The sequence below is a fragment of the Meriones unguiculatus genome, chromosome 8 (genome assembly GCF_030254825.1).
Source record: "Meriones unguiculatus strain TT.TT164.6M chromosome 8, Bangor_MerUng_6.1, whole genome shotgun sequence".
In the NCBI taxonomy this organism is placed as follows: Eukaryota; Metazoa; Chordata; class Mammalia; order Rodentia; family Muridae; genus Meriones; species Meriones unguiculatus.
In genome coordinates, this window is record NC_083356.1 from 2,426,314 (window position 1) to 2,451,151 (window position 24,838).

At 53.1% G+C, this 24,838-nt stretch overlaps 1 protein-coding gene across 7 annotated transcripts in view; it reads right to left on the reverse strand.

Moving 5' to 3' along the window:
* The window catches only part of Scn8a (sodium voltage-gated channel alpha subunit 8), a 156,202-nt gene that overhangs the window by 92,499 nt on the left and 38,865 nt on the right, over positions 1–24,838 (reverse strand). For all 7 annotated transcript variants that reach the window (XM_060388586.1, XM_060388587.1, XM_060388591.1 and 4 more), the window contains exon 2: positions 5,825–6,154. In XM_060388586.1, coding sequence (XP_060244569.1) covers positions 5,825–6,100 — 276 coding nt within the window. In that variant the 5' untranslated portion in view covers positions 6,101–6,154. The remainder of the gene's footprint in view (positions 1–5,824; positions 6,155–24,838) is intronic.

A 24,838-nucleotide genomic window follows, 5' to 3' on the forward strand; every position in this document is an offset into this window, starting at 1 on the left:
TTCGAAAGAAAGTGGTCCCCAGGCTCATGGGGAGGCACGGCCTGGTGGGAAGAAGCATGTCCCTGGGGTGGGCTCTGAGGCCTCCATGTAGAACTCTCAGCTCCTCCCCCAGCACCACGGCTGCCTGTGTGCCTCCACGCTTCCCGCCATGACAACGGGCCAAACTTGTGATGTGTAGGGCAGCCCCGACTTAAGGTTTGCTCTTGATGGCCGTGGTGTCAGTGTCTCTTCACAGCAGTGGAGAGCCTGAACTAACACAACACTCTTCCCACTAAGCCATTCCAGCAGGCAGGGGTCAGGGAGAGAGGCAACCTTCCCTTGAAAAGTAACAGGAGGTGGACAGAGCCATCGACAGCTCCAGAGGGCACACGCAGGCAGCAGTCATGGGGACTGAGAGTGAGCTGGGGGCTGAGGTCAGTGGGGGGGGGAGCTGAGGTCAGTGAGGGGAAGGGGGGCTGAGGTCAGTGAGGGGAAGGGGGGCTAAGGTCAGTGAACCGGGGGACCTGAGGTCAGTGAGCTGGGAAGGGGGGCTGAGGACAGTGAGCTGGGGGCTGAGGTCAATGAGGGGAAGGGGGACCTAAGGTCAGTGATCTGGGAAGGGGGGCTGAGGACAGTGAGCCAGAGGGGGGATCTGAGGCCAGTGAGGGAAAGGGGGGCTGAGGTCAGTGAGCTGGGAAGGGGGACCGAGGAGAGTGATTCGGGGGGCCTGAGGTCAGTGAGGGAAAGGGGGGCTGAGGTCAATAAGCCGGGGGTACCTGTGGTCAGTGAGCTAGGTGGGGAAGCTGAGGCCAGTGGGGGGGGGCTAAGGTCAGTGAGTTGGGGGGACTGAGGTCAGTGAGTTGGGGGGCTAAGGTCAGTGAGTTGGGGGGACTGAGGTCAGTGAGTTGGGGGGACTGAGGTCAGTGAGTTGGGGGGAACTGAGGTCAGTGAGTTGGGGGGACTGAGATCAGTGAGTTGGGGGGACTGAGGTCAGTGAGTTGGGGGGACTGAGGTCAGTAAGTTGTGGGGGACTGAGGTCAGTGAGTTGGGGGGGACTGAGGTCAGTGAGCCAGAGGTCAGTGATCTGAGGCGTCCTGAGGTCACATGGCCTCATGGCTTCAGCACTGCACTCATTACTCATCCTAAGCAGGTGAGTAAAACCACAGGGATCAGGGACACAAACAGAAAGGAGTTGGCTTTGTGTTCCTGCGTCTGTCCTTACATCAACTGAGGCTAAGGACAGAGCAAGGCGAAAAGCTGGGAATGTTGTAATGAAAGGAATTAAGGGAGAAGAGCTAATGCAGGTTCTACCACTAATAGCTCTGGCTTTAAAACAAGTATTTGTGTGTGTGTGTGTGTTTACGTGTGTATGTGTGTGTTTATGTGTGTATGTGTGCACGTGCGTGTGTGCATTCTTGAGTGGAAGTCAAAGAACAGCCCATGGGAGTCAGTTCTTTGGTAAGGACCCTTACCCTCTGAGGCAAAGTGCAAGGCTAGTCTGGCTTTTGACAAAGTATCAACACCATGAAGTAATTAATGTAAGGAAGCAAAGTTAGATGATGCCAGAGGCCTCCACATTATGATTACCAGTGACAGTACCTGCACCTCGCTTTGTAGAAGGACGAATAGACAGATGCTGATGTGAGCTGACCTCTAAGAAGCCTGTGACTGCGCAGTGCAACAGGCGTGCACCACAGAACTCAAAGACAAATCAATCCTATCGTTTAAAATTTTGCTTCTAGGACTTTCTTATAACAGGGCACATTGGACAGAGACCGTGTCAGTCATCAGGCCTAAGAAACAGGAAAGGGGTGGGACTTAAGCAGGGGGGCCTCCATTTAACCCAGAGACTACCCTACCGTCTGCTTAAGATAGTTACCAGAAACATGCACATGGCCACTTAAAACTCAACAACTACTGTTAAGCAGCAGATGGTATTTTCTGTATCGAAGACAGACACTGAAGGCAGGAACGAAAAAGCCATGGACTTGGTTCTCTGAAAGAAAAAGCTCCTGGAGGAAGGAAGAAAAAAACTGAGAATCAACACTGATAAAAGTCAAGTAGCATGGCTTGTGGCAGCACACGGCTGTGTTCCCAGCACTCGGGAGGCTCTGGGGCCAGCCTGCCTCAAAACCTGAACAACAACAACAACAAAAACCCAAAACAGATCCCACAATAAACACAAAGGGAAGACAGACCATAGAGTTAAGGAAGAGTTAAGAAACAACAGGAGGAAAGCCAAGAGCAAGTGTCTGAGGCCGGGTTCCTGACACACATCTGCTATGGCTTGCACAGATATAAAGACACAACAGAAAACACTGCCACCAACGATTGCCACAGCAGGGAGACAAGGAGTGGGACATGAAGGCTGGGTATAAAAGCCGGACAGTTTACCAAAGGCCCCTGAAATTTTGATCATGTAAATACGTGACCTATTTTTAAAGCAAGAGAACTCAAAATACTATCTGTTCCTTAAATGTACTTATTTGTATCAAACAACTGAAAAACAAGAAGGCCAAAGGGAGGAAGTGTTAGCACCAAGTGTCAAAAGCAAGGGAGGGAAGCAAACAGAACCCAGCATCCAGAGCAATGCGATGCAACGTCACAGTGTCCGAGGCTTGCAGCACCCAGAGCTCCTCAGTGGTGGTCAGTTATAAACCGAGGCTTGAGGAAAGACAGTCATCTACCAGAGGAAAGAGTTTTTCCTACAGGAATCATTTAAGACAATTCCTGAAAAACAGACAGAAGGGAATGCCCGCTCAAAGTCACCTCCTCCTCCACAAGTTTTCGGTTTGATGGGATGCTCCAGGGTGTGTCCTTGTGGGAGGAGCCATGCTGACGTAGCCCGTGCAAACCGAGGTGGGTGAGAAGGACCAGCCCCAGTGATGCAGGAAGACTTGCTGCTATCAAATGAAAATTCCTCATTTAGAAGGGCTGCATCTCTGGATACAGATTTAGCCAAGTTAGAGGACCGCCTGCCTACCATGCTCAGAGCCTGGGTTCAAGCCCAAAACACCTCACAAGTGTCTGCTGGAGCAGCCTGCAGTCCCAGCACTCAATAGGTAGAGGCAGGGGTGCTTGTGGTTACATGGTGAGTTTATGTGGGGCCAGGTTGGGCTACCCCATGAGACCCTGTCCCAAGCACACAGACAAACAGCAGATTATAGGCAGCTGGGGAGAGATAGATAGATAGATAGATAGATAGATAGATAGATAGATAGATAGACAGACAGACAGACAGACAGATTAGAGGCAGGTAGGTAGATAGACAAATAGATTATAGATAGATAGACAAATTATAGGCAGGTATGTAGATTATAAACAGGTAGATAGATAGATAAAGATTCATGTAAAACAAACATGTCTGAACTGCTAGCAATGCTTTCTTGACATAAATTGTTTACCTTGTAGTAGCCATTAGCCATGTGGCAACAATGGCTACATAGACCTTTATTTTTATTTATTATTATATATTTTTTTATCTTTTGGTTTTTCAAGACAGGCTTTCTCTGTGTAGTCATGACTGTCCTGGAACTTCCCCTGTACACCAGGCTGGCCTTGAACTCAAAGAGACCCACCTGCCTCAGCCCAAGCACTGAGATTAAAGGCGTGTCACCACTGCCCAGCTTAGACCTTTTTAATGGTAGCATTTTTAGGAAAAGATGTAAAGACTATCAAAAGTATAACTAAAATTATTCTTAGGAACTCCCTGCCCTTCTGACAGGGCCAAGGTCTAAAGCTAAACTTCCTCTCTCTCATGTGTGTAGTATATGTGCATGTAGATTGTATGTATGGGCATGTACATGTTTCATGCATGTTGACTGTATGTGTGCAGTCCATGTGAATGTATGTACGCATACATGCATGCACTTCTGGCCAGAGGCTGATGTCAGCTGTCTTCCTTAACTGCCCCTCATCTTATTTTCAGACACTCTCGTGGCTCCTCCTCTCAGCCGGGCAGCCTGACCAGTGAGCTCCTGGGATCCACCTGCCTCTGCCTGACAGGGACATGCTGCAGTGCCGGGCAGACCCCGCCACGACGAGCCCGTCCTACGGAGCTCCACGGAGAACACCCGGCTCACCTGTGAGAGCCAAAGGCCTGCTCTCTGTCACGAGCCCTGTCATGAGCCAGGCCACCAGAAGACGGCACTGGAGACAGAAAGGCCCAGGGAAAACAGAAAAGACACAAAGGAGAACTAAGTCACAGTTAAGGGAAAGAAATTTAACTTGCATATAAGACAGAAAAATAAATGGTTTAGGCTCAGAGAAATAAAGTGACTTGCTAGGAGTCACAAATTCTTTTTGTAAAGTTTGTTTTTCTTTGCTCTTTATTCCCTGCAATTATTTGTGGTGGCTTGGACGATATTTATACCAAGAAAGAAAAATATAAATAATAAATGCGGTGAGTCTCGGCGGAGTCAAGAGTGCTCTCCGCTCTGCTGTCCTCTGTATCCTATCATGCTTTATCCTTTAATCCTGAGGACTTGAGCCTGCTGGCTCTACCTCTCCTCCCTGTGGCGCTGCCGGGAGCTGGGACGGAAGCACATGGGGACAGGGCTGTGCCATACACAGGAGATCTCGACCGCTTTGTCATCCACGAGGTAAGGGTGCCTTGAAACTTCATTTATGTATCTATGCAATATGCATGCCTGTGCGTGTACATGTAGATACGTATGTATGTATGCATGCACGTGCGTGTGTGTGTGTGTGTGTGTGTGTGTGTGCGCGTGTGCGTGTGTACTGTTGGGAGGGTGCACACAGGTGATCAGAGGACAGCTCACAGCACCCCACTCTGTCCTTCCACCATCAGGAACCCAGCCATCACACTCAGGTCACGAAACTTCCTGCAGGTGGCTGTGCCCGTGAGCCCGCTCACCAATCCTGGATAGGTCCTTAATTCTGCTCCACTAACAAGCCAAACAAGCAAAAGGTTCTAGTTTACCAGCTGCAGTCACAGTCTAAAAGGGCAGGCAGGTGGACGACGACAGTGTGCTGGAGATGTCTGTCTGAGGTACACAACTACACAAAGCCATCGCCCCATCCCCTTATCGGGAAAACCCAATGACAGGAGTCCAGCAGCCGACTGCCACTGAGTCACACCAGGAGGCTGTGGTCTCCTCTTGCACAACTTCCTACAGTAAACGTAGCAGAAACGTAGGATCTGGTCAGACCTTGCTCAGGAAGTCTGAACGCTTGGCCAAATGAGGCCTGGCCTTCTACCTGGTTCAGGGGCAGGGGCAGAACCAGCTTTGCCACCAACCTCCATCCAGACTATGGCTGACAGGACCAGCATGCTCCGGTGCTTCTGCCCCACAGTGGCAACACTGCAGCGTCACAACGGAGGGCTGCACAAAGCACACGCGGGCGCCCGCCATAGCGCCGGCCTGCTGCCCTATCACCTTTACATACAAGGACGACATTTGGAGCGAGTGGGTCAGGGCAATTCCACACACTGCAGTGCCCTTCTGATCGATAATAAAGAGATCTGCTTCATCTGTGCCCACACTTCCCCCTCGCTCTCTCCTTCTCCTCAAGCTCCCAGAACCAGGGACATCCCGTCCACCGAGCCACGCCCCCAGCCTCCGCCGAGCCACGCCCCCAGCCTCCGCCGAGCCACGCCCCCAGCCCCCGCCGAGCCACGCCCCCAGCCTCCATGTTTTGTTTGGTTTTTTTAAATCCCTGCTGGAGCCAAAACAGAGTCCGCCTGTAGGAAGACCTGAACGTGCCCCTCAGCAGCCACAAAATGGAAAATAAAGACGCCAGGTAGAAGCAAGGGCTCGCCATGGCTCCTTCCCCTCTCCCCAGCCTGACGGGAGAGAGGGCCCGCAGCGGGGCCTCCACTCACTTTCTGCGTCAGATAGTATGGGTCAAAGTCCTCCAGGGGAACAGCAACCAGGCCTTGCGGGATGTCCCCGTAGATGAAAGGCAAACTCTTCCCTGCCTCCAGGTCACTGTTTGGCTTGGGTTTGCTGTCTTCATCGTCCTCCCTGTGACTGCCGTCCGCCTTCGGTGGTTTCTTGAGCTTGCTCTCCGCAATGCGCCTCTCGATGTTTGCCAGCGACTCGGGCGTGAAAGGCTTGAAACTGTCAGGGCCTGGTGGTGCGAGCAGCCGCGCGGCCATCTTCTCATCCTGCAGCGGCTTCGTTAGTTATGCTGTGTCCAGGACAGGTCAGCTCTGGAAGAACAGCAACAGAGGCGGCGTTAATCAATCACTGCTCTCAAAGGAGGCCACATTAAACCAGTTCTTTCTCAACCTCCATTCACAACCTCTGCAACACGGTTTCCACCGTGGCATGCTTCTCTTTCATTAAAAAAAAACAAAAACAAAAACAAAAAACTGGCAAGACTGGCTTGGGTGACCTTTGTAATGGCCCTGGAAGGAGTGATCAGCCAGGGAGATGGAAAGACTGGGGTCCCTCTACCTGCTGGCATATATTATATTTATCCACGCCCAGCCACTGTTCAGAACCCCACGCAGACAGAAGAGCCGAGTTCCACATCCCCCGGGTGCTCCGTTCTCCCTAACAAGGCATAGTTGACATCCCCAGTGCCTGCCTTTGCCAACTCAAGTTGCTCTCCTCCCTCTGGTCTGTGCTCCAAAAGAAACAGCTTTCCTTTAAGGGCAAGGAAAGGGTAAATTGTCCCTCTCCTCAAACTCTTAAAACTTTTGCCGATACAAAATACTGATAAAATGGCTCCTATCTGCATTCATCCTTCCATTTCAAGGTACTTCAATTTACTGGGTTGTGTAAAATCTGTCCAGAATAAAATTCTAGTAGAATCTTTTTTAAGGATCAAGCACCCGCCAGGGACAAACACAGAAGACTCCCCCCACCCCACCCCCAGTGGAAAGGGCTGCCACCAGACTCTCAGGCCCCTGCTTAAAGAAAGGCATAGGGAACCCTCAGGGTCCCTCGAGTGCCAGCGATGCCCAGCACTGCAGGCCCTGGAGGCTGGCTCCCTAGGAAGACTCAGACCGAGGGGAAATGTGAGCAGAGAACATTCCCTCCAGAAAGAGCAATGCCAAGCTGGAAGCGCGGGGGGCAGGGGTGAGCCGGGGGGGGGGGGGATCAGGGTGCCGACAGCAAGCGCTCAGAGACCACTGATAGCTCCCCCATGCTCAAAGTGGCACTTCCTTCTTTCAGCCTTGGGGCATAAGGTTGGCCCAGGAAACACACTTCTTAATGTTCTGTCTCACTCGCCATACATCTGTAAGAATACTTATTTACTTAGTCTCTCTCTCTCTCTCACACACACACACACACACACACACACACACACAAGAAACAGTTTTGGAAGGCTAGACACTGCTGTTTCTGTTCCTGCTTTGTCCTCGGGGCCTACTTCACATATCTGTGTAACTTGAGCCTGCTCAAGAGAGCGGCTGTAAACTCTCACTGATGTGAGCCTCGTCCCTGAGGGCTCCTTTCACAAATGCGCTGCCCAGACTCCGCTTTCCTGGCGACTGTTGTAGCATAGCTTGGAGCATAGCTTCGTTAGCCAGGCTTACAGCATGGGGCACTCGGGGCCAGACCCCCACACTGGGCCCCCGAAGTGAGCAGCATCCACACTGCACCAAACCCGCAGGTCCAGGCAGGGGGAGGGTCAGAGAAACCATTCTAGGGAAGAAGCATAGGATTTAGAAACACAAGACACTGTAGGTCTCATCGTACCCAGCGTGCAGATGAGGAAATAGGGGACCCCAAGAGACTGAAAAGCTTGCCCGGGTCACAGGCCCAGGATAGAAATCAAACAGAGGCTGGGATGTCTCGGCAGGTAGGGGGCTGCAGCTGAGCCTCAAGACAGGAGCCCTATCCCTGGGGCCCACGTGGCAGGAGAAAACCGACCCTCACCAGCTGCCTTCTGACCTCCATACACACACCACATGACTCTAAGTAAATAAATACAAACGAATAAATAAAATGCAAAAAAAAAAAAAAAAAATACGACTCAACCAGACGCTGATATCCCAACTTCTATTTCTTTGCTATTAAACTTTTGTTTGTTTGCCTTTATCCCTTTCACCTGGTTCTTCCAGTCTCCAGCAGGAACAGTCTGGCTCATGAAGCAAATCATACAGAAATGAGATGCTTTCTAGACTTCGCTGACGGTGTCCCCTAGCCTAACCTTCCTTTTCCTTATTCCCCCCAAACCCTGAACAAACCCAATAACCCCCTTCCCTCTGCCCCTGCCATGGGCTCCGGCCTCTGGGTGCCTGCCAGCCAGCCCAGGCTAGGAGGCTGTGCTCAGCCTCTGTCCCCGCCCTCGCCCCAACAACAGGCCCGTTCCCGCACATTTTCATCTCTCCCCTTCCTTCCTAGCTCTTCTTCCCCTGTATCTGGCTGCCCCACTGGCTTTTCCTCTGGCCTTCGTGACACCGCTTCATTCTGGCCTGGCCACAGCGGTAGTCTCCCTTCCGCACTCTTTTCTCTTTGACCGCCTTTCCTCTCTCCTGTAGGGTGTTCGCCCAGGTCACGCCATCCATACACAAGCAACTCCAGACTTCTGTCACTTTTCCTCGCTGTGCCCAGAACAGTCGCATGCTTGTACCCAGGGTCTTCACACACAGACTCCTAGTTAAAGCGCTTTGAATGGTTCTGTCGGGGTCCTGCTCCATGCCCTGTCACCGGGACCATGCTTTCCCAGCCACCCACCTGGGGGCCCAGCCCCCACGGCCAGTGCCTCTGCCTCACCCTTCCTTCCTGAACAGCTTCTGCTCGCAAGCCCCTCCCCTCCCCCCAGGTCCCACAACAGCCATTGCCTCCCGTCTACCCAGGTGGGTCTCCAAAGTCCTTCTTCCTAAAATCTGCTCCCGCTGCCGTTTCCCTCCTCCCTCCAGCCCACAGCAGCTGCAAAGCTGGGGCGCGCCGCTGTCCCCCCAGGCCTCCCGCAACCTCATGGTTCTCAAACGGTCCCTCCCCCCGATTCACCGACATCTGCCCCGGTGGCTCTTGTTTGTCTCCAACTTTGCTAGTGTTTCGTTTTAAAAGTAAACACTACACAGTAAATGAATGCACAGGCCCAGTTCCATCTGTTCGTACGGGCACATCTGTGTAACGACCCCAATGGGCTCTCTTGAGCACCCTCATCTATGACCACCTCCATGGTTTTGGAGGTGGTTTTGCTGCTGCTTAAATTTCATACAAGGACGAACACACATTCAGCCTTCGGGGTCGGCATGGTCCCACCCACAGTCCTGTGGCATTCCCCTCCTGCAGCAGTCCCTGTTCATCGCTGAGTAGTATTCCGTAAGTGCTCACATGACAATGTACTCGCCTCCCTTTGGCAGGCGTAGGCCTCTGCCAGAGGATGCTAAGCGGCTCCTTACTGTCCCTTGGTGGCCAAATACACAGCTGTTTCTTTACAGCAGTGGCTGATGGAGGGGCGCTGAGTTGGAGGCCATGGATGACAGCTCCGGTGCCACGGGGCCAGGGCTCCAGCTGCCCCCCATGCCCTGGCCAGCAAGTGTCCTCGGGTTTGCTCATGTTAGTGGCACCCCACAGTCTGAAGATTTAGTTATTGAGGCAAAATGTCGGCAACCCGAAATTGACCATTTTAAAGCAAAGCGCTCACTTGCAGTCAGTGTGTTTATAACCTCCAGGCTCGCACACCTAGTGTCCCCATCTGCAAAGTCAGAGCCGTCCTCTCCCCTCGCGCCACCCCTACCTCCCTGTCGCCAGAAGCGCATTCTGCCCCTCCCGGAAGATCTTTCCTGGCTGTTCCTTCACAATGGCAGCACACACGTTGTTTCTGGCCCTTCTTTCACTGACGTGACGTCACACATGCGAGTGTCAGCGCGTGACTCCTTCCCTTGGGTAGGAAATATCTCCCTGTATAACAGGCCCTGTGCTCAGCAGCCCACAGGTGGGCATGTGAGCTCCTGCTGCTTTTTGGCTACTGTGGGGAATGCCTGCACTTGTGACACTCTGTACCTTTGCAATCCTTCTATCGAGAAAAGATCCCAGTATACTGCCCAGGCTGGCCTCAGACTCACAATCCTCCTGCCTCACCCTCCCTAGCATGAGGATCACAGCCGAGTGCCACTGTGTTCAGCTGTTTCCAATTCTGCAGAATATGGACCTGGACCAGGAAACTTCAGGGCCAGATGGTGCCTTGGCATTATGCCTGCATGTGTGTCTGTGTGCAGTCTGGTCCCCTGGAACTGGAGTTTCACACAGTTGTGAGCCACCATGTGGGTGCTGGGAATTGAACCGGGGTCCTCTGGAAGAGCAGCCAGTGCTCACCACTGAGCCATCCCCAGCCCCCAGGGTCACCGTGTTTTTGTAGAGCTGCTGAGCTGTCCCCAGGGGCCGGGCAACTCACCCAGGGTCAGCTGGTAAGCCTGTCACCGTGTTTTGTAGAGCTGCTGAGCTGTCCCAGGGGCTGGGCAGCTCACCCAGGGTCAGCTGGTAAGCCTGTCACCGTGTTTTGTAGAGCTGCTGAGCTGTCCCCAGGGGCCGGGCAGCTCACCCAGCTAGCAGAGGCTGCACTTCCTCTACCTGCTACTCCAGGCGCCTCAGAGTTTTTCCTGCTGTGTGCAGTATGTGTCTTGCATGAATGCGTTTGTGTCTAGGGAAGCCTGAGGATGACGCAGGAAGGATCTTTCAGCTGCACTCGGCACTCACGGGTAGGTTGGTCTGGGGAGCCAGCCTGTGGTGAGGAGCCCGGGGTCTGCCCTCTGAACGACAGGACTGCAGGCTGGCATCCACTCGGGTTCTGAGGCCAGTGCTGGCCCTCAGGCTTGTGCATCCAGGAGCTCAGGTGCCGGGCCATCTCCCAGCCCTCGCTGCACTCCTGGCACGTATTTCTCTGACGGCACCCATGCCTTTCTTCACAAGGCTCTCCACGCAATGCGGTTAGACTGAAATACAATTCATCCTCCTTTTCCTCCGAGTTAGCGCCTTTTGAAAGGCACCAGCCACGTCAGCCATGCTCATGCAGGTATTCTGTGTTCTCTCCGGGAGTTTTACTGTTCTGCCCTTTCCACTGACACTGCAACCCACTGGGAAATGGTCATTATACGGCTTGAAGACAGACTCGTTTCTTCCATCGTAAATCATGGACAGGCCGAGCGGCAATTAGTCAAGTCTCTGGTTCCTTTCTTGACACCTACAAACAGTTTCTAATTCTGCCCCTGAAGTCTGTTTTTCTTCCTTTACTTAAGTTCTGGTCGTCAAACAAACCCCTTCTTCTTCAGAGTGAAAGTAAGCAGGCTTTCTGGGCTCAGACCTGGCTCCTCGGTTGTGTGAGGCAGCTTTCCTGACCTGAAAGCCAAAGGGGAGGCTGAGTGCCCTAACTGGCCGCCGGCATGCAGGAGGGAGGGTCAGCAGTCTCTAATGCATTCTTGACCCTTAAACGGTGGCAGTTTGACCTGTACAAATCCGCTTTTATGCAGATTTAATTTTTTTTGACAGTTTGTAAAGAACAGATAAACCTGGGAGGCAGAATTATTATTATTTTTAATCAAAGTTAGGTACATCATGAATGCATTAAAAGTTGCATGTGTAAAAGGTTTGTTTGCTCATTTGCTACCATAAAATATATGCCTCTGTATCAGAAGTTTAAACTTATCAAAACCCGTGAACACACTTAGGGCACACACGGCTGTTATTCACAGCCTCGTATTAAATCACGAGTGCATAAGATTAACCGTATTGTCTGCAGCACTTTCTGCCCGACCGCTGTCATTTCCCAGTCACTCCGTTGCCATGGTAATTAAGCTCTAGTGTACCACTAGCTGTCTCTGTGTGAGGATTTTTCTCTCTCTCTCTACACTAAATCGTGTATCTCAGCCAAAAGTGGCCTCTCCGCTCTGTGTATCTATCATCACGTACATTACGTGTAACAAACAGAATTAGGTGTCAACCAACTGTTGTCAACAGCAGGACGGCGGTTGAGTGCTCAGAGAGCCAGAGCCAAAGTTCAGACAACACGCCTGGCACGCTGAGGCTCGGGTGCACGCTCTTCACCACAGAAGGAAAGGAGTTTGGGGAGGGCTGGAGTTACCCTCAGACCTCACTGTGTCTGGGTGCACTGTTCTGGGGTAACACCGTGTCTGAGCAGACTGGTCCAGGCGAGCGGACGGTGCCATGTTCACAGAGCCACGGTGCCTCTGCCAGGGCCCTGCTTACACTGCTGCCACCTCGGGTACCCGTGCCTGCCGAGTCCCCACCTGGCCCCAGGGGCAACGACAGTGGCTCTTGGCCCTGAAAGTTTCATAAAAGATTGAACTAGACTCAGAAGGTTTGGGGCAACCAGTGGCCAGGGCTCTCTCCTCTTGGTCTCCAAGGGAATTAAGATCTCAGTGCTCTTTCAGTGCAAATCTGACAGAGCAAAAGAAGAGTCTGTGTGTGTGTGTGTGTGTGTGTGTGTGTGTGTGTGTGTGTGTGACGGGGTGTGTGGGGTGTGTGTGTGTGTGTGGCGGGGGGTGTGGGGTGTAGACCAAGACCCTGGCTGAAGGAAAGTTAGAACTGGGTGGTACAGGAAGAAAGCTGGGCAGGGAGCAGCTGCTGCAGGCCTCTAGGACATGAACACTGGGAACAGAAGCAAATTAACAGTTGCCAGCGAGCCAGGCCCGGTGTGGCAGGCAGGGCGCCAGCTGCAGCACCGAAGGCTGAGGCAGGAGGATGGAGCCTCAACCCAAAGCTGGAGCTGGGAGATGGGGGATGACCTGGGAGGAGTTAGGGAGAGGGGAGGGATGAAGATGGTTAGCACGGACTGTACACATGCACGAAATGCTAAAAAAATTAACAAAAATAGTTTTTAAAGAAAAAAAGAGATACCCAGCCTGAGCCACACAGTTGAGTTGGAGGTTAGCCTGGGTTGCATAGCAAGATCCTATTTGGGGAAAAAAAAAAAAAAAAGCCAAATGGGCAGCCACAGAGGCTGCAAGTAGCAGGGAAGCCTAGAGCGCATCGGCTGCTGTGCCTGTAGCAGAGCCACCCCACCCGGGAGGCCGCTGGTCAAGCCATCGGCTCTGCAAAGCAAAGAAAACTGAATGTGTCTCAGACCTGAAAGAGGCGAATGAACTTTGATGATTCACATCACCACTATTAAAGTTAATTACAAATGTGGAGTCATCACACTTTGGTATTGAACGAGAGGCAACCACATAGACCAATAGGCAGAGTCACACCTACGGTCAAGGGATTTCAACAAGGATGCTGAGATCCGTCAATGGAGCAGGGACAGCCCTACACACACACACGGATGTAAAAGAATGAGGAGGGCTTTACAACACATGCCATATTGACTCCAAAGCCAATCAATGCCTGTAGAGAAGAAATAAAAGCCTGGAACTCAGCAGAAAACATGGCCGGCGGTTATCTGTGAGCAGAGAGGTCCTGGCACCCAGATCTCCAACCCCCTCACACATGCTGGTGGACCTTTCAGCTCCAGCGCTAGGAAGGCCAAGGCAAGGGATCCCTGGAGCACACCAGGAGGCTGGACCAGCCAAAAGGAACCCGGTGATAATCTCGTCAGCCTCAGCCCTTCATACCCATACATAGGCAGGCACACATACATGCCCACACACACACACACACACACACACACACACACACACACGCAAACGCAAACGCATGCCGCACAGACACACATTCAAAGAAACAACTCACTAAATTAAAATCTCTCGTGCTTCCTATGAAAATCAAGAGACTGCAGAGGCAAGTCACAGAACGGGAAGGCGCTTGCAAAGCTCACACCTGAGGGGACGGACGGTAGGATGGCTAACGCAGGAACACAGCAATGGGGAGCAGGAGGACTAAGGGCTGGTGGGGTGTCAAGAAACTGAAAGGGCGAGTGAGGCAGCTCCGGGGCACAGGTGCTCTCACCCATACAGCCCTCAGCACCTCACTCTCGCCCCCAAGCTCCACAAGCCTGCGGAGGCTGACTCCCAAAGGCTGCCATTAGACACCCACACACCTGCTGTGGCACGCCATGTCTGCTCTATACGTACGAACATACAGATGTAGACCACCCATCCAACGCCTGCCCCCCAACACACACAAAACAAACAAACAAACAAGCCAACTGAAAGCCTGGGCAGCTCTGACGGAAACATAAAACCATGCTTTAGAGGAGAGCAGTTCCCCCGATTGAGTTAGGACCAGAACCCCTACATCACACACATCACCAACTCCACCCTCAGGCAGAGGCCCCAAGGACTGAAGGCAGCAACTCGAAATATTCCCCGCAGCATTATTAGTCGCCAAGCAACCCAAATGACCAGGAGCTGGGTCTATCAGCTGTGGTGTGTGTGTGTGTGTGTAATGAAGTATTACACAACACTAAAGGCAAGAGAGATGCCAACACATAGCGCACCATGAGTGAGCCACGCGCCGACGATGAGACCATTCACAGGTGCCCCCAAGGGACCTGGCAGTCTTCTGGGATAAAGGATAGGCAGAAGGGCAAACCGCAGTAGGCCAAACTCTCCAATAAGCAGAACCCCTTGCCTGGTTTGGCGGGATCAGGGAAGGCTTCCTGGAAAAGGCAGCATCTGCTAAGGCTGAAGGTCTGTGCTGCTGGTGTGGGAGACAGCTAGAGGGCAGGCAGGGCTCGCAGGACGAGGTCTGCATACTCAGTAGAGTGCAGAGCAGGGAGGCAAGCCATAGGGGTGCTGCGGCCATCCAGTGCAGACTCAGAACCCAGCTGGGGAGGCCCCGCCTCACCGGAAGGCAGAGCCCTGCCAGCATGAGGGCCGTCTCGATTTATCCCGAAAGCAGATGCCACTGAGGGCTTTAAGAGGCCAATGAGGACCTGTGTCGGGGCTTCTCAAACTTTTACTCAACTCTTTTTCTCTCCAGCAGTTTCTATGAGACCCAGACACAGGCAGACGAAGCAGGCATATCCATCAAGCTTTCACTATTAAATCGGAAAGGAGCGGTACTCCGGCGTGCCTGTAACTTGCTCTTTATTGACGAGGAAGGTAAATCTATATTCCCAAGGAGGAGGTGCTTGCCCCACACAACAGACTCAGGCTGTACTGTTTGGCTACAAGCTGAGGAATGACGAGAGAGGAAGGCTTTCCAACTATTTCCTGTGGAAGCCCTTCTGGCCCTGGAGGCGGCTGCAGCGTGGAGCCCGACGGCCTTGAACCCCAGCTCAGGCATGTCAGGCATCTTCCAATGTGCTGCACAGCATGACGGCACATGTGTGCTGTCTTCAGAACCGAGGCTGCAGTGACGTCATGCCATGCCACGCAGGTGAGGCCGCCAGAAACACCTGAACTCATCAGGCGTCTGCTTCGAGCTAAACTTTGATTGCTGTGTGTTCAGAACCTCTCACTGTGGACAGTTTTCCTCCCTCCAAACCCTCTCCAAACCCTCCTTGCTCTCTCTCAGATTCACAGTCTTTTTTTTTATTAGCTGTTGCCATGTGCACCTACGTGTGTGTGCTCCTAAGTTCCTCAGCTGCCCGTGTCTTTGTTAGGGTCTGCGGCCTCCTCCTGGCCTTCCCTCCTTCCACCGTGGCATGCCCATTGCTCTCGCCCTTGGTCAGCCCATGTTCAGGCAGCCACGCTGGTGAGACTTCCTGGCGTAGCTGCTGACATCACTAGGAGATGCAATGTCGCGGGCAGCTCCCTGATCCTCCGTCTTACAGGCTTCCCACTCCGTCTTCGCAGGGATCCCAGAGCGTACAGCGGGAGCTGTGCCTCGGGAGCTGTGCCGCAGATGCGTGGGCTGGGACTGAGCTCCCCAGCCCTGCACTTCGACTGCTGTGGCTTTCTGTGATGGTTTCCATCTGGGGCAGAGAAGCCTCTTTGATGGGGGGCGAGAACTACACGCCTCTGTGGGTGTAAGGACACACATTTTCTCACAGCCTCCACCTTCAGTTACAAGTGGGGCTGCGACCTACGGTTTAAGGAGCTTTGTTTACACAGAATCTGAGTCTCCAGCAAATAGTTACACAGACTACAGGAGGATAGGAGGAAAAAGGTCAGAGGTGAGCCCGGCAGAAACTTGTGTGGTGAGTCAGCTCTCGCCGGGGACAGCCTGGACCAGGTAGCAGCCATGCGGTGACAAGTGGAGCAGGCTGAGGTAAGAAAGCAGAAACCAGGAAAAATGGGCAGGTGGGAAGGAGGGAGTGAAACTCGGTGGCTGGAGTATGACGTGACGTTCGATTCTGGAGCTGAAATGACTTCACTTTGGACAGGCCCGGTCTGAGGCACTCTGGCACATCCGAATGTGGATGCCAGACAGGCAGGCAACTGCGTGGTTCTGAGGCTCAGAAGGTTTCCTAAGAACCGAAGGAAGGGAGCGGCTGGTGCAGAAGTGAAGCCGAGCACAGGCCTGCGAGCCGCTGGCAGCTGCCGTGAGCCGGGCTCGCGGGGAGGAAGGTGGGCGGCTCCTAGCGTAGGAGAGAGAAGCGGCCAGATGGGTGCTCTACACGGTCCCCGCTCCGGGCTCCCCCTTCTCCCGGTGACAGCTAGACGTGAGCACGCCAGCTTTCTCTCCTTACAGATCTATCTCATTTTGATATTTAACAGTTCTAGAACCGAAATGAAACAACTGTGCCAGAACTTATTTCTAATCGTTTCAAACATCTTTTAAAAGATGTGACCTAGCCCTCTGTCCGCGACAGCAGGGCCAGCTCCTTGACTGGCGGGAGGCTGGTTTTGACCAGGAGCGGTGCACACACTGGCTGTGTACCCAGCGTTGGTATAATGTTCTTGTGGAATGTATACAATTTACCCTGTTCATTCAAATGCTGATTTCTCTCCCCCACTATCAGGTTTCAATTAGACATTGCATTGTGATGTCTTATTCTAAGCATCACCTGTCTCAAGTTTGTGTGGACATGCCACCATTTGTTCTCGGTATTGTCAATAAATCAACCACCCAGTGCTGAGCAATGGAGAGAATAGGGGGGGACACCCTGGTCCAGAGGGGAGGAGAAGGAAGTGAGTGGGAGGAGTGGAGAAGAGGAGAGATCTGCAGGAGAAAACTGGGAACCATGAGGAGAGATGAACCGGACCTAAGATATGACTAAAAGCAAGTATAATGGGAGAAATCTGAATGGGAGGAAGCTATGCGGGCTTGGAGGTTTAGGGTGGCATAACTATTGCCCAGCATTGTGCTCTGGGTTAATTAAATAAATCCCAGTCTCTGTGTGGTGATTTGGGTATACAGCTGGTTTAGGAATAACCACTGTTTAACTAGAAGATAAATCTATAGTAAATATTAGTCAACAGCAAGGTCCACCAGGCCACTACTAACACCGGTTCTCTTTCGGCCTCACAGGTGCACATCTCGTCAAAGCTCACCGAGTCGCCGATGCCCAACAACTGGTCTCTCTGGGGTAACTTCAGCACTTCCTGAAGGGGCCATGAGCGTCTGTTTACGGAATCCTGCAGGAGAATCCCAATACAGACAGGAGTGCGCAGCCATGGCCCGTAACTTTTGGGAGACGCTTGGGGAGCACTTAGGCATCCGACGTAAGAACATTCAGCACTTGGATGGTTTGACCTAAAAATGTTAAGATTCTGGGGAGGAATTCATCATCGTATTTATAGGACTGGGAATGTGTGTCGGTCAGTACAGCTTGAGTCAGAAGCTGGGTGCAGCAGCCATGCCTAAGGTCCCAGGACTGTAAAAGGCAGAGACAGGTAAACGACTGGAACTCCCTCCCTCGCCATCTAACCAACTGCTGAGCTCCAGGTTCAAAGAGAGAAGCTGTCTCAAAAAATAAGGCACATGCACGCATGCGCAGATACACAAAAGCTAGAAAAGTTTTTAAAATTTGAAATTAAGCCAGGTGTGCTGGCACACACCTTTAATCCCAGCACTCAGGGAGACAAATCTCTGTGAGTTTGAGGCCAGCCTCGTCTACAAAGCAAGTCCAGGATAGCCAAGGCTACATGGAGAAACCCTGTCTCAAAAACAAAACAATAACAACAACAAAACAAACAGAGATCGAGAAAGAAAGCAAGTAAGAAAGAAAGAACTGAGGAGAAAGCACCGATGAACTTTGGCCTCTGAACACCTGTGCGCATGTGCACAGATTACGTGAGCTGACAGAAACAAAGCTGGTGGCGGAGCGGTGCTGAGGGCATGGCTGTGCTCAGCACTCCTGCGTGCTAACCACTGTGCTGAGCTCTGGTCTGACCGTCACTGTTGGTGTGTATGGCCACTCTCTCCCTCCCAGCCCACGTGTGGTCCCAGAGGACACACGGGGCAAGAGGGCTTCACTCTGGCTTGAGAGCCGTCTAGAAACCTCTTGGTAGACACGAGATGGCTACAGCTTTCTCAACGCCGTGGGCTGCTTAGGAGCACGGTGCCTGTGAAGTGATTTCTCGACCAGGTAAGAAACCCACAGGAGTAGTTCAGTGGAGAGGTGGACAGTAGCCTAGCGCGAGAGGCAACCACCTGCATTGCCATTTACCCGGGACGAGAGGGCAGGACGGGATCGGGAAGCTAGGCTGTTGGCTGGAGAGCTCAGTGTCCTCCTGTGTCTGCCCACCCGCAGAAGGCGGGGTGTGGGTGCTGTGCGCGACCCCGCCTGAGCCTATGCTGGGATCTGACCTCCGAAAGTCAAGCTTTTGCATCCTGCACCCTTTGTTTGGTTTCTGTTGAGACCAAGCTCTTTGTTCTCTCTCCCTAGCTGTCCTGAAACAGGATGGCCTCGCACTCAGAGATCCACCTGCCTCTGTCTCCTGATTACTGTAATAAAGGTGGGCACCACTAACCCTGGCCCAAGCACTCTTACCCACAGAGCCTGGCTCTAGTCACTGTCAGCATCCCATATTGCTGGTGAGAAGAACGAAATCCAAAGAGGGCCCAGTAATTTGTCCAATATCACACGGTGAGAGGTCAGCCTGCGCGTCTGCCTCCAGGGCTGCGCTCCTAACCCTCCTGAGCCACCCATCAGCTGCGCGCCTTCCCACGCCGTTTGTGAGTCCAGGACACTGAGCTAACTAGCTGTGTCGTCTCTGATGTACCACACAGCTGGCCTCTGAGGGGACTGCCAACTCCAAAACACACTGGCCCAACTTACAGCAGGCCATGTCTTGACTCAGAGCCTACCACAGAAGAGCCATGAGTTCAACAAGGCCCGACTGTGTGCACACGGAGGACGCAGTAGTGGGCTGGTACCATCTAACTGGCCCTTGCCATAGCCAGGCCCAAGATTTCATCCCTTTACTGAGTAGTTCTTGTGTGCATCATGGCCAACACCAGAAAACTGAGAATTCAGAAAGTCATCAGGCACCTGTCCTGTCACCTGTCAGTCATCAGGCACCTGTCCTGTCACCTGTCAGACATCAGCACCTGTCCTGTCACCTGTCAGTCATCAGGCACCTGTCCTGTCACCTGTCAGACATCAGCACCTGTCCTGTCACCTGTCAGTTATGCTATCAGGACTTCTGCACCACCTGGGTAGAAAGTTGAATTGTGCCTCTCAGTCAGTGGCCTCTTCACATGAAATAAATTTAGAGTGCTCACAGGAACATTACTCTCTGGCTGAAGCAGGGTCCATGCCTCACGTCTATGCCAACCCTCTCAGAATGCCCTGAAGGCATTCCTTCAGAGTGTCAGGATGTACTAAACTAATGTGCATGATGGTCAAGAAGTGAGGCTGTTGCATTCCAGACTCCAGTGAGAAATGCTTACGTGCTGATGGCTAGTAAGGTTTCCTGAGAAGGCAGGCGGTTTCAGTACTGTCTTCAAAGCCCATCTGGGGCCTACACAGCATGTGTCAGGCACTTCAGGAACTACCAGAAATCCTTACAGCAACATAGCTCACTAAATACAGGTATACGAACCTCCTCCCCCCCAACCCCCGCTGGCTCCAGTCGTCATCTGAAAGCCGACATCCTCTCCTATACCACGATGGATCTGGAAAGGACCAAGGTCAGGGGCCTGTCACTCAAAGGGCTCTAGAAACAGGACCAAGACTTTTGATAATCACAGAACTGACAACACAGTTTTGCTACTCAAGTCATACTCAGTGTCTCATGGGCATAAAAAGAGCCTAAGTCCAACCCACAGGGCCCCGAAGCAGCACTTGGCTTCAGATCAGCGTCTACAAGCCACCAGACCTCCAGTGTGGCCAGGAGGTCCAGTCTCAGGCCCCATGAAGGCAGCTGCTCTTCCCTTGCTCCAACCGTGGATCCACAAGTAGGGGATGAAAGCACCCCCTCCACTGCACTGAAACTGTACCATACTTGTGAGGTTAAACAGGGAGGGGGGATGATGTAAGACAACCTTCCTCCTCTTCAGTTCCTGTGAGGGACAGATGACAGCGCTCACCACGACCTGCACCAAGTACAGGACAAAATGCACAGCAGCCAGGCTTTACACTGCTAGAATCACAGCAGCCAGCAACCTGGTATGACAGTCACAGTTAAAACCAGGATTGGGCTGTCTGGGAGGCTCAGCAGGTTAAGGTGCTGGCCACACAAGCCTGGGTTCAGAGCCCACAACCCACGTAAAGGCAGACTCTACAAAGTTGTCCTCTGACCTCTGCATATGTGCTCACCCCCACGTAAACAGTAAACATATCATCATCATCATTGTCACCATCATTGTCATCATCATCATCATCGTCGTCACCACCATCATTGTCACCATCATTGTCATGGTCATTGTCATCATCATCATTGTCACCATCATTGTCATGGTCATTGTCATCATCATCATCGTCATCATTGTCATTTTATCATCGCTATCGTCATTGCCATTATCATCTTCATCATGTCATCATCACCATCATCATCATCATCACAATAACATGTGAAGTCACACCGGGGTAGATCTTCCTGATCTAAGATTCTGGCCTTGCTGGCATCTTGAATTGAGCTGACAATCTGCAAATATCTGCTGGGGTACAAATTACTCTGCCTCATATTTGCACGGAGCTTTAACATTTACACAGCACCGTCTCCTCCTTCACCTCACTTCGTCCTCACTTAGGAGTGTAAGGGAGCAAACACTGCTGGAGAGGCCTGCGGTGCGAGGTGCAGGCTGCCCTGCCTGTGACAGGGCGGGGAACAGCGCATGGCTCCCCACTGTCCAGCAGTCACAGGCCTGAGGAGAGGGCGAGCACGGGGTGCTGATGGTGCCGGATACTGGGATACCGAGAGCAGCTCAGGCTGGAGAGCACACCAAGCAGTGGCTGGGAGGTGCTCACTGAGGAAAAGCAAGACCGGAGATCCTTGCGAGCACTGACTGTCGTTCCCAGGTGGCCAACCCTCAGCGCTGACACGCCCTGTGGACCTCATGGGCAGAACAGTGTCAGTTCTGGTGGACGCACAGGACACAGCTGTGGAGTTTCGGTGGCCGCCATTCCCTTCTGCTCAGAGCCTCAGACGCTGGCTGCGGGCTGAGGAAATGAACACTGGGGCCTACTCACGCCTCACAAAGACTCTCACCCTGCACTGTGGCACACTGCACTCTCCCTCCTCTCTCCCGCCTTTACCCCACAATGCTTAGCTTCTCTTTGCTTGGGGTAGCTGTCCCCACTCCTCCCAGTAGACACAGTCCCACCCTCTAACATTTCCACGACTGTGTGACTACGTTTGTGTTCAGATCCACGCTCAGCAGCGAGAGGGCAGTGCGCTCACCACCTCTGCGCTCACCACCTCTGCGCCCGCCCCTGCCCGCCGCAAAGGGCTCAGCACACAGGGCTCAGCACAGAGGGCTCAGCACAGAGGGCTCAGCACACAGGGCTCAGCACAGAGGACTCCGCACACAGGGCTCAGCACACAGGGCTCAGCACACAGGGCTCAGCACACAGGGCTCCGCACACAGGGCTCCGCACACAGGGCTCCGCACACAGGGCTCAGCACACAGGGCTCAGCACACAGGGCTCAGCACAGAGGGCTCAGCACACAGGGCTCAGCACAGAGGGCTCCGCACACAGGGCTCAGCACACAGGGCTCAGCACACAGGGCTCCGCACACAGGGCTCCGCACACAGGGCTCAGCACACAGGGCTCAGCACACAGGGCTCAGCACACAGGGCTCCGCACACAGGGCTCAGCACAGAGGGCTCCGCACACAGGGCTCCGCACAGAGGGCTCCGCACACAGGGCTCAGCACAGAGGGCTCCGCACAGAGGGCTCCGCACACAGGGCTCCGCACACAGGGCTCAGCACAGAGGGCTCCGCACACAGGGCTCAACACAGAGGGCTCCGCACACAGGGCTCAACACAGAGGGCTCAGCACAGAGGCGCTCCCGGCCGTGGACTCATGTCTGTGACAGTGAAAGGGTGCATCAGCTGCAGGGACAAGGCAGCTGCTTCTCTTTCGGGATACACCAACATCTACACCAACAACACCTACACCAACACCTACACCTACACCTACACAAACACCAACACCTATACCAACACAACACCTACACCAGCACCTACACCGGCACCTACACCAACACCTACACCTACACAAACACCTACACCAACACCTACACCAACACCTACACCTACACCTACACAAACACCAACACCTATACCAACACAACACCTACACCAGCACCTACACAGGCACCTACACCAACACCTACACCTACACAAACACCTACACCAACACCAACACCTACACCAACACCTACACCTACACAAACACCTACACCAACACCTACACCAATACCTACACCAACCCCTACACCAGCACCTACACCAACACCTACACCAACACCTACACCAACACCTATACCAACACCTACACCAACACCTACACCAACACCTACACCAGCACCTACACCAACACCTACACCAGCACCTACACCTACACCAACAACACCTACACCAACACCTACACCAATACCTACACCAACAACACCTACACCAACACCTACACCAATACCTACACCAACAACACCTACACCAACACCTACACCAATACCTACACCAACAACACCTACACCAACACCTACACCAACACCTACACCAACACCTACACCAACACCTACACCAACACCTACACCAACACCTACACCAGCACCTACACAAACACCTACACCAACACCTACACAAACACCTACACCAACACCTACACCCAACCCCTACACCTACACAAACACCTACACCAACACCTACACCCAACCCCTACACCTACACAAACACCTACACCAACACCTACACCAACACCTATACCAACACCAACACCCAACTACACCAACACCTACACCAACACCTACACCAACACCTACACCAACACCTACACCAACACCTACACCAACACCTACACCAACACCTACACCAACACCCAACACCTACACCAACACCTACACCTACACCAACACCCAACTACACCAACACCTACACCAACACCTACACCAACACCTACACCAACACCTACACCAACCCCTACACCCACACCTACACCAACACCGAGACCTTCCACATCCAACTCAGTGAGCGCTCACCAGGCGTGCACCTCTCGTCCTTTCCACACAACCAGCCTGACGTTGCCACGGTGCTGGTTCTCAACCTGTGGGTCGGGACCCCGTGGTGGGTGAAGGACCCTTTCACAGGAGTCGCCTACGACCATCACAAAACAGGTGTGTACACTACGATTCACAACGGTAGCAAAATCACAGTTATGAAGTCGCAACAAGAATCATGTGATGGTTGGGGGCCACCACATGAGGACCTGGTTCTCTGTCTAAGCCGAGCAGTGGTTTGGGAGCCTGACATTGGCTGGCACCCGACTGCGCAGCCTCCCGTTGGACAGCGGCAGCAGTAGTCACACTCCCGGGTGGCCAGGGCAGCAGCGGAGCCCTGGAGGCATTGTGCAAAGCTGTCAAGATGACACCCAGGGGGCACATGTAGGACATGAGCTTCAGGGACACATGCGTGAGGAAGCGCCGGTTAGACACCACAGTCCAGATCAGGCCCCGGCATGAGGGAGGCAGCCTAATCCGGCCCCGGCGCCCTCGGGGCAACACCTATACCAACACAACACCTACACCAGCACCTACACCGGCACCTACACCAACACCTACACCTACACAAACACCTACACCAACACCTACACCAACACCTACACCTACACCTACACAAACACCAACACCTATACCAACACAACACCTACACCAGCACCTACACAGGCACCTACACCAACACCTACACCTACACAAACACCTACACCAACACCAACACCTACACCAACACCTACACCTACACAAACACCTACACCAACACCTACACCGGCACCTACACCAACACCTACACCTACACAAACACCTACACCAACGAGGCCCTCAGTGGGCTCAGGCTCAGGGACAGACTGAGAAACTGGGCGGGGGTGACTGAGACACCCGACATGGACCTTGGGGCCTATACACGTGTGCACACACACACTCACACACACCCTCAGCGCACAGCCCGGGCTTAGCAGGCAAGAAGCTCTGGGGTCGACCCCCAAGGCGGGTGAGAAGGGGAGAGGGACGGAAGGCAGGGAGAGAGGAAGTGGGAGGAAGGAGGGGTGAAAGGGAGGAGGAAGGAGGGGAAGGAAGGGAAGGGTGAGCCACGCCACGTACACTAAGGGTTTGAAAGAACACTTGGAGTCGGATAAGCCATGTCAAGGGCAGGGTTTGCGCCATCTTGGGTGTTTTCCATCTCCTGGTTTTTCTCGCTCATTATTTCCAGCACGGCACCTCAGAGTTCCCAAGACCGTTACTCACGACTCATTACTCAACTTAATTATCTCTATTGTGCGAATGAGTGGAAAACCTGCTTCACCATTTCCCATCGAATGACTCAGTTTCCAGAATGTCCCCTTCAGCCGAGACTTTTTCATTCATTCAGTTATTCATTAATCCAAGAGCCAGATGGGGCACCAGCCAAGCACAGCCCAGACAGCAGCAGGAAGGACGGTTCTCAACCTGTGGGGCGTGACCCCACGGCGGGGGGGGGG